Here is a 10,653-nt window from a genome sequence, read left to right as displayed (position 1 = left end):
GCTGTGGTCGAGGATACAGATCGGAGGGATTGTTCTCGACACCAGACAAACTCTGTCGACCTCCTTCTGGCAAGCGTGATAAGTGAAGGTATTGTCGCCTTCACAAGAATCATGGCCATGATACCTCCCATTGCTTTGATTTGAGGGAGCAGGTCGAAGATTTGATACGTTGGGGATACTTGAAGAAGTATGTGAGTAAGGAGCGAGCTGAGCCCTGAGAAGTTTGCGAAAGAAGACAAAAGGGAACGATCTAGGCGCAAAGAGGATCGTCCCCCGTGATAATTACAATTCATGGAGGACCGAGTGGAAGCCAGTCGGGGCATAAGAGGAAGGCATTAATTCAGGAAGCGACGCATGAGGTATGCACCTCATACTCGAAGGAACCAGTTGTACCGATCCTCTTTGACGAGCAAGACACTGAAGGCATTCACATGCCCCACAATGACACCCTATTGATAGCCCAATGATTGACCATGTGAAGGTCATAAGGGTCCTTATTGATGGCAGAGCTTCGACCAATATACTGGCGTTCTCAACATACTCAACTTTGGGGTGGGAGAGAAAGCAATTGAAGCAGAACCCTACTCCTCTGGTCGGCTTTGCAGGCAAATCAATTAGCGCCGAGGGATGCATCTCACTCCCAGTGACCCTCAACGAAGGGGAGCACCAAGTTTAATAGGGGGGGTATCCAGATTAATATTATCAATTAGAATAATTTATGGTTTTCTTGGTTGTACTAAAAAAATGAAGTATCCAGGCTCCGCTTAGAAAAAACTCAATTTGTAATATATCTATTCTATGATTACTACTTGTATCATATAATTTTTATATAAACTCTTACTTTTCGTAATTTAAAATTTTTGACAACAAGAAACAAAAAATAGTTACTATACATGTTTCTATTTCTTTTTCCAATAAAAAATAAGAAATAGTTATCGAATACAATTTTATTTCTCTTGATTGGAAAAGAGTAGATGAGAAACAACAACATGAAACCAGAAACCAGAATGAAACCAACTTTTAGTTTCTATTTCTAATTTCCAATTTTTAAAACACATAGGTAAAAACTTTGTTTATCATTTTTACTCCGTAAGATGCAGTATATCATTTTTTTACTTGTAAGATGCATTTAATTACAACATAAAAACTAATAATATTTTATTTTCAAAAATTAATTTTCATGTAAAAGTTTTATTGTTTAACCCAAACCCTGACACCCGTTTGATACCTGCTTAGTTTTTAGTTTTTGTATTTTATTTAATTCTTACTTTCTTTCCTCACTTTCTAAAAATATATATTTGTGTTCTTAGCTAACTAAAAAAAACTACTTAAAAACTGCTTAATTTTTTTAGATTTTGAAAATATTTTTAGAAAATAGATAACAAAACAAAGAGAATATATATATAAACATAGTATATAAACTTAATTTTCAAAAACATAAAACTAAAAATAAAAAGTTTATCAAGCAAAACCATAACATTTAAGACAACAAAAACTAATTAAGAAATAGTTACCAAACACATTTTTATCTTTTAATAAAAAGTAGAACGAGTAACTAGAATATGTTATAAATGCAATCTTATTTTATTTCTTAAAAATGAGAAAACAAATTCAAGAATCAAGAAATGAAAAAAATAATAATAAATAAGAAACAAAAAGTTACCAAACTAAGCCTTAAAAATCTACTTACATCACGTAAACATTATATATAATCACTTAACACAGAGCAGAGCAACCGATAAAGTATAAAGAAAACAAAATATCATTCGACAAAAGGAGGGTTCAACAAAATATCAATAATTATTATTATTGTTTTTTAAAATAGAAAAAAATTTTAAACATAACTTCTGAATAGCTTCCAACCACCTACATTTAAATATTTGGTCGTGGGTTGAACAAACTCAAAAGAAATGGTTAATGGTCCACTTCCCAATTAATTTCAATCTTGTTGACCCTACACACAACCCTAATGCTAGTGCCCTACCCTATTATTGTGGATGGTTTGTTATTTTACATCAAATTAGGTTGTGGTACCATCATCTCCCAAAGTGGACCTTCCATGTCCGTTTGCTTTATTATACTTTTCTTTTGTGTCTTTGTGATTTTAAATGCATTGAATTATAATGATTTCAGTTATTAATAATGTTGTTGTTTTCTCAAAATTGTCTCGAATGATAGTTTGGGTGGCTTGTAGCTTTAAAGAATATCCTTGAGGTCTTGGGTTCAAACCAGCCATAAGAAACGCAACTCCATCCAGCAATGACCTCTTGTCGATAGATGAGTCGTTCCATGAAAAATATATTAAAATTTTTTTTGGACAAGTGGATGTATAACTTGAACACGCCACTTGAAAGAAATGGACTTTGTTGATACATGGGTCGGATTTTAATGATGGATAGGTTGAGTTTTATATATGTCAAGTAACTCTTAGGTGACATATTTACCTGTCTAGATATATTAAATAAAACAATAATTTTATAATACTATTATTGACAAAATTATAAATTTTCCAAAGCGAGCATAGATCAACGCTAATTGGCATATATTTTAAACCAAGAGATTGTGCTACATCCCACGTGTCAATACAAAAAAAAATTATATATATATATATCCACACACCTTAAAATTGACCCAAAAGTGTATGCAAAGAACAAGGGGTCTTGCCTTTCGCAATTGGGAACTCCCACAAATGTTTGTCCCATGCTTCATCTGGTAATGACAACATAAACTTGGAGCCCTCTATGTCACTCTTTTTTTCTTTCCTTTTTAAGGGCCATGTCACCCATTTTAAGGGTTAGTTCATTTGAGATGTTTCTTGTCGAATGAGAATTGACAATGGCGTTATACCACAAAGTTTCATGTCCTTATCAATAAGGCTGCTTTAGTTTTTGTTGAAATCTTTATGCTTTCTCAAAGTTTCATTATCGTCTTTGTCTCCTAAATCGATTAATATGAAAGTAGCAAAAATCTAATGTACTAGTTATTTGAATTTGTGTTCAGAAATGAGATACCGAAAAGTAGTAATAGAAATTATTCATCACTCCCCAAGCGAAAATAATGTCTTAAAACTTAATTCAAGTTGATGTTTTTCAACCAATAATATTACTTGTTATGCTCCAAATTATTAAAGCAAAACATTACATCATAAAAACTCATGACATACTAGTCAACATAAACTCAGCGATAATTGACATATACTCCTTCTTTTGAGGCCGGAAGTTCAAACTCTCGTACACCCAACTTGTTGAACTAAAAAATAAAAAATAAAAATTTAAAAATAAAACTCATGACAAACTCTTCATTACTTGTCATACTCCTTGAACTTCTATTATTCTTTAATTATAATGGTAGAGATGTCCAAAACTTTAATAAAAAATAGGAAGATGGAAATGAAAATTTCGAAAGTATACTAATCAAATTAAAACTAAGGTTAAGGTCGAGGCACTAAAAAGATAATTTAACTATTTCCAATGGTTTTTGTTTTGTAAGACATATTTTTCATCATCAAACTATTTACCAACTCGTATAAAAACATGAAAAGTATTACGTTAATTTGAGAGAAATACATCGTGGAGACAAAACTAATCTTATATGAGTAATTGAATATATAATAATCAAGAAAACGGTAGAAACTGAACAAAATCAGACTAAATATGCTGAGAAATTACTTGATTATTATTTTGGCAGTGTCACATTGTTGGTAGCATAATTTGTAGGGCAATGGTTAATTTAAAGATATAATTATAATTAGAGTCAACCTACCCAGTCATGTGATTGAAAATATGAGAAGATAAAGCATAAGACAGTATGTCTAATTCTCGAGTCTTTTTCATTGTTCAACTAACAATTTCATTATCAATATTGTCAATCTGAACATAGTTCAATAGATTAAGGTACTTGTATCTTGACTAGAATATTGTGAGTTCGAATTCGCAAATAAATAACAACTTCATTTCTAAGGCAATGGAGAGTTATTTATATCCAACTCTCCTGTGGGGTCTCAAGTGGGATTTTAATGCACCCTTTTCCTTCCAAGACATTGACAAACCATTAAGCAGGGTCGCCTCTCGAGTATTTTTCTCTCTCTAATTTATTTCTTTTCCAGTAACATCTTTTTCTCTGTCAAAATGACACACCTCTTTCTCTTGTCTCTTACATTTTGTTTCTTATCTGTCCAAACTAAACTATTTCTTCATGTATGTCTAATTTATATATATATATATATCTATATCTATCTTTTTAAGTTAAAGGTATTAAATTTTCGTTATTAACATAGGGGTAAATAGTGTTAAAAAAAACAGTATCCATAAAATATCACTTATATGGATATAATATTAATATTAATCATTTTTAACTTGTTCAAAATCATAAAATTTATACTTATTTGTAATTTAAATATTCTTTATGAATTTTTTACTTTTATAATCTTTCTAGAAATATCTATCGATATCGACATTGTACATCAATATTTTTAGGAAATTAAGACCAAACCTTTTGTTTATTGTACCCGTTTGTCTGCTCATGTTTTTTAAATATTTCTCTAACTTTATGTTTGTTTTTTATAATCTCTTTTAACATATCTCTCCTTAATTATATACTTGATTTTTATAAATTGATCGTTATCATCAAGTAGTCTTGGCTTCCATTTATTTTTATAGAAAAATAGAAAACATTATAAATATTTTTTGTTTTTTGGTTTTCTATTTTCTTAAATTAAATACTAGAACTTGTTTTTAGAACAAAGAAGACCAAAAACAAAAGCATGTCACTTAATTTTTAAGCATATATTCTTTTATTATTGGCTTCATAGGTATAATAGCGACCTATCAAAAGAAGCATGATAATAGTTATCTATTACATATTATTTGTCATTTTTCATCTGGCAAATCAATTAATAGAATGGGTAGGATAGTTAAAATATTTTCAAAATTATGGAAATAGAATATCTATAACTTTTTTTTTCTTTTAGTACAAGAATATCTAGAACTTATGGAGGACAATAAAAGTTGCAATGTGAGATTTTCAGTTAAAGTTTTTAATGTAGCAACAAGACAATTGAAATTTGTGGATTCCCTTTTTCTTTACCTCAAAAAGGATGACATTTGGGGTCTCTCTTGAGCCAACTTAATGCTTTGCAATTGTTAAAACTTTTCCAGACACTTCAAATCCCAACTTTAAAAGATTGGCCCATTTTCACGAACATTTCCAACATGAGAATCAATTCAGATTTTCCTTTTTCTTTTTTCTTTTGATCTGTCAAAGAAAAATCAGAAGATCCTCTTGTGGAATCAAGCTAGTTCCCACACTAAGTTATTCATCAAGATACAAAATTTTGTTGGGGCTATTCTGTTGGAACTAAAACTTATACACTATCTCATTTGCAGTTTCAAATTTATACAAAATCACACACTTTATACAAATTGCTGATATCTTTTTTAGAAAACTCTCCCATGAGATTGTAAAAAGACTTGAAATTCCAGCTCCAAGCTATTGATCAACCAGTGCCACCCCAAGCTAAATAACTGTCTTCCGATTCGAATTCCTGCATAGAAAATTATTACGCGATGGCCTTTCGATCCTTACAAAGCAATGTAGAAAGAAATAGTAATGGAGAAACAACTCACAAGTTCGCTAAGTCGAAAATCGGGAGGTGTGTCGAGTTCTATATGCATGGGATTGAGTACATAGTTCTGACACGCCTCCAAATCCTTCTTTAGGTGCTCTGATCCCAGGTTAGCGTAGTCAAGAAGGATGGCTTTGCTATTAGACGCTCCATGCCCGTTATTGGCATTTTTGGGCGACTGGCTTTGAAGGAGGTCGTCACATAGCGACAATGCCTCGACGAGTTGTTGTGAATCCAATAGATCTTGTGACTCGCCATCCCACCATTTTACTTTCTCTCCATTGTGATCTTCCTCTTTCACTTGTTCGCTGTGATCCATGTTATCATATTCGGTTGGAATATTGTTTGCAAACCCGGCCTCAGCATGCTTTAAAGTTAACAGGGCAAAATGTGAAAAGCTATGACATGATGGACACAAAGCTTCTATTGAGACGAGCAACCACGGTACTCGTGTTTGCCTAACAAAAACAAACTCTAGTTTGGATAAAAGACTACTAGAAGTATAGCCAAGTTACATTATAGGCATCTGAGGATGATGACAATGCAATGTCAAATAATGTACCTTCAAATTAAATGGTTTTGATAATTCAATGTCAAATAATGTACCTTCAAATTAAATGGTTTCGATAAATTATCAAAACCAATAGACCAAGTGTTTTCTAACTTCTATATTTCTTCGGCCATGCCAAGATGTTTTATTCTTAAAAATCATTAAATGAACTAAGGAGAATAATATATGATTCTAAAGATGGATATATAATAATTCAAAGATATAATCTAGATCTACACGACTTCTCCTCATCTAAGTTATTTTGTGTTCATAGTTCCAACACTTCCAAAGCAATGAGATTGAATGAGAGCAAAATAGAGTTAAGCATAAAGTTTAACCTGATCCAAATGATCTATCCAAGCGACATTCTGTCCCCGGTCAAAGATCACATAGTTCTTCCCTTCCATTCGAGGGGGCCCAGGAGTTACAGATTTGGGAGTAACTGGATCGATCTTTATAGTACCTGCATCATTACCTTCAGGAATATCTTGATAAGATTGGTCACTTATATTCATTTGTTGCTGCTGCTGGTAATATATCTTTGAAATGACGTACTCTCCATCCTTTTCGGCCTCGTCCATTCCAAGGTGATATTGATGCATAACCCAATTTGTTTTCTCAGACTTCCCCCCTTTAACAGAGCTCATGTATAGAACCATAATCTTCTTACACCCTCTTTGTACCCCATCCAACATGACAGGTTTGGTCTTCCCTGTCTTGTGCCAGCGGACATCGCCGAAATCAGCATCATTTATCTTGCGACGCTTTCGAGTCCCGGTGTTGTAAGCCTTGATTGCTCTGTGAAAGAAATGGGATGTGCTACCGTCTTTCTTCACGTCTGAACAGATTAACTTACAAGGAAAATCAAGGAGTTGTCTAGGATATTCTAAAGAAAAAAAACGTGTAAAATGAATCGCTCGTTACCAACCTGGTAGTTTTTGTGGATGAGTATAACAAATGCCATCATCCTCACTAACTGTTGGAATAAACTCATTAATAAAAGGGTGAGGCTTTGGTTCCCCAATGCCAACTTTTGCAAGTAAATGTAGAATGATCTCTTGATCTGAAGGATCAAATTTTACACCTCTGGGCAATCCTGGCCACATTTGAGCAACCTGGAGGCAGGTAACAGGATTTCAGATCCAAGTACTCTCAACCGGTTTCTGCTCTAATTGGAAAAAGTAATTAAATAATAGCTAAATTATATGATGCCCCTAACGTATGTAGTTAGTTTCAACTTTTGTCTTTTTAACATTTTAAAAGTTTCAATTCTATCTCCCGATCTTTTAATTTTTTTAAAAGAAAACCTCTCATTAGTATAATAGGGTAGATTGAAACTTTAAAAATGCTAGAGGCAAAATTGAAACAAACTACATACGTTAGAGGCATTTTGTAAAATTTAGTTACGATTCCATTGTTCTCCTAATGTTTTGAAAGTTTTAATTGTACCCCCAATATGTTTATTTCATAATGCATTTTGACAAAATTTGCTAACGAAGGGGCTTTTTATTTGAAAAGAAAAACAGACGAAAAGATTGAAAAAACGTCCAGTATAGCTAAAACAAGCTACACACATAAGAAGGTCATTTCGTATAATTTAACCTTGCATAATTGAGTTTTGAACAAGAAGCCTCACATTTTGGTTTATTTGAAAATGCAAGAAAAAAATCATGGGTGAATACCAAATACCAAAGGCAAAGGACTTGTTTCAATAACCAAGATCCAAGACCAACTTTTGAGAATTGGTAATAGTAACTCATCAGAATTTATCAAGAAAAGGGTTAGAAGCAATACATCACTATTATCAATCAGATGTTGGCAACTTGGACAAGGTCTAGTAGGGTTGCTTTCCCATTCCAATCTTCCGGGATTCGTCGTGCCAGACGCACTCTTGATTTTTGTCGCAAATCTATTACCATCTACCAACCATGATGATCTACAAATAAAGGAAATACACTCTCAGAACTGAGAATCAACAAAAGGGATCAACTGCGTTGTAGAGGTAACATATATGAAGCATTTGGTGTAAGCCACCAGTTTCACCACTAATCTAGGAGACAATATATGGAAAAGGGAGGTTTTATCTAGTTTTGCAATATTCCTATGAGAATTGAATGCAGAAAATGCAATCTAGTGTGGCCAGATTGTTTAATGGGGAAGGGGAAGAACATTAAACTGGTTTACATTACTTTGCGCCCGTTTGATGACGTATTTCTTTTTGGTTTTCTGTTTTTTACATTTATACTTATTTACTAACCATTTTCTTCGTATTCTAATTTACTTACGAACATACTTTTGAATGTTCCAGCCAAGTTCTAAAAATTGGAAAAGAAAAAAAAAGTTTCCGAAAACCTTTTTTTTTTAGTTTGTCCAAGGTTTTAAAAATGTTTTCAAAAATAATACAAGGAAACTTTTTTTTTTTTTTGTCGTGGACAACGTATGGGGGTGTGGGTTCGAACTCACAACCTCTTCGTTGGAAATATGTATCAATTACCGTTCAATTATGCTCACTTTGGCACACAAGGAAACATATTTCTAAGTAGTTTTTAGATTAAATTACAAGTTTGGCCAAACTTTTTCAAGGTTGTGTCTATTTATTCCCTTTACTATAAAAAGCTTCTAATAGGTCCTTAAACTTTCAAAATTGTGTCTTTTTGGTCCCTGTACTTTAAAAAGTTTCTAAATAGATCACTAAACTTTCAAGGTTGTGTCCTTTTGGTCTCTGCACTTTAAAAAGGTTGTGTAATTTTGGTCTCTACACTTTAAAAAGTTTCTAAGTCCTTGGTCTTTCAAATTTGATTGTTTACTAGGTCTCTATCAGTAACTCCATTCACTTAAATTTGCACCACCAAAAACCTAAACGTGCTTGAAATCAACCTGCGACATGATCCTTAAATAGTATAGTCTCCATGGCTCGTAAATGTTAAGCTAATTTTTTTTTTAAGTTAACGAAATAACGACGAGGCTATTAGTCACAAAATTTAAAGTTCAAGAACCTCTTAGGAATTTTTAAAGGTATATTGACCAAATAAACACAAACTTGAAAGTTCATCGACTTAAATGAACACAATTTTGAAAGTTAAACTTGCACTTTAATATAGTTTACGTAAGCTTAATTTGTAAGCACTGAAAATCAAAAACATAATCATTATCAAATTGACGCTTGTAATCCAACCTTGCATCATTTACAAGAAGAAGCTCTAGTTGATTTAAACTTACCAAAACAAAACAAAACAAAAATGAAGAAGAAAACTAGCCTTTAAGTTTGATCAAATCCACTTACTAACTGATTGTCCAATATAACATTGATGACAAATTCTTATTTCGACATTGATATAATACTGGAAAAATATTCTAAACCAGCAATTCTTTTGGTCTTTCAGTTTCAATAACTAGTCCATAAACTCGGGAAGGAGCAGGTAAATATGAAAGTAGCTCAATCAAATACACTTCCCCCAAATGTTTTAATCCAAAAGATCAAAGATAAATAACAAATAAGTTTGATCAAAGTTTCAACGACTAACTGATTTCAAAACCTTGTTTTGTCCCTAAACTAGCAGGAACACAAGAAAGGAGCCCAGCCCCAATACTGCCTCAAAAGATTGTCCCCCACCAAATGAACCCAACTTCTCAAGAAACCCATGTGCAAACCTTGATAAATGCTCAGTAATTTGAAGCTCGATGACGAAATCCAGAAGAAAATAGAACAACCCAAGTGAAAAATGAGCACAGAATATTCAGTAGACTAGACATTAAGAGGTAAAATGGATGAAACCCAAGTAAAATAAGAGCATGAAATTGAGAGAAATGAAGTAAAATGTGGTTGTAAGAAGCGATTGATGGGTAAAAAGCGTACCCGGCCATGAGAAATTGGGAGGGAGAGAGCTGTTCCTCTTCAGCTGTTGGTGGAAGTAGGAGTAATTGGGTTTAAATTTGAAAGGCGCGTTCTGAATCCTCTGATGCTTGTTTCGGGGTAGTTTCTTTGTGGTCTTTTTTTTCTTCATGCCTTTTGCTTTTGGGGAAGCAACAAGGGGAAATGGACTCAAATGACCTTCCCAAGTTTGTGGAATGCTCAAATAACCTCTTCCTTTTATTGTTTCCTCAACCCACTTGAATATTAAATTAATTTTTATAGGTAGCGAAATTACTATAGTACCCTTCGTTCAAAAAATTGAACTGTTCTAACTTCCCCACTTCTCTCCATTTTCAGTCGCCGTTGGTCTTCTCCTTCTCCATTCGTCTTCTCCTTTTCCGTTTGCGTGAGTCGTCTTCTCCTTCTCCGTTCGCATGAGTCGTCTTCTCCGGCTCCGTCTCCGTTCAAAATCGCTCGAGGTAAGTTCAATTTTTCCACTGTTCCGTTGGGTTAGGGCTACGTTTTTTCATGTTGAATGGGTTTTTTTCCGTTGATTCTTGAACACCAGCATTGTACCTTGTTGACCATGTACATGAATGAGTGATTTCGCTGTCCGATTTTACTTTA

General features: G+C 33.2%; 1 protein-coding gene across 1 annotated transcript; it reads right to left on the bottom strand.

Moving 5' to 3' along the window:
- Window positions 1-5,164: 5,164 nt before the first annotated feature.
- Window positions 5,165-10,217, bottom strand: LOC111023865 (SUPPRESSOR OF GAMMA RESPONSE 1). The gene is made up of 6 exons (XM_022301357.2): window positions 10,030-10,217; window positions 7,968-8,109; window positions 7,102-7,288; window positions 6,512-7,011; window positions 5,625-5,990; window positions 5,165-5,542 (listed from the first exon to the last, which is right to left on the bottom strand). Exons 1-6 carry the CDS (start codon window positions 10,035-10,037, stop codon window positions 5,495-5,497), a joined length of 1,251 nt encoding a protein of 416 aa, XP_022157049.1. The 5' UTR covers window positions 10,038-10,217; the 3' UTR covers window positions 5,165-5,494.
- Window positions 10,218-10,653: the final 436 nt, after the last annotated feature.

This window comes from Momordica charantia, assembly GCF_013281855.1.
Source record: "Momordica charantia cultivar OHB3-1 chromosome 4 unlocalized genomic scaffold, Mcharantia_2.0 BLBB01000004.1, whole genome shotgun sequence".
Lineage (NCBI taxonomy): Eukaryota > Viridiplantae > Streptophyta > Magnoliopsida > Cucurbitales > Cucurbitaceae > Momordica > Momordica charantia.
Note: the sequence above shows the minus strand (reverse complement) of the source record. Positions and strands in the feature narration are given on the sequence as shown.

What these genes read in the sequence shown, in the direction of transcription:
- LOC111023865 (XM_022301357.2), bottom strand. An exon ending in ATCTGATTGATAATAGTGAT is followed by an intron (nt 7,289 to 7,967) that starts GTATTGCTTCTA and finishes ACCTGCCTCCAG; the next exon opens with GTTGCTCAAATGTGGCCAGG. An exon ending in TCATCCACAAAAACTACCAG is followed by an intron (nt 7,012 to 7,101) that starts GTTGGTAACGAG and finishes TAATCTGTTCAG; the next exon opens with ACGTGAAGAAAGACGGTAGC.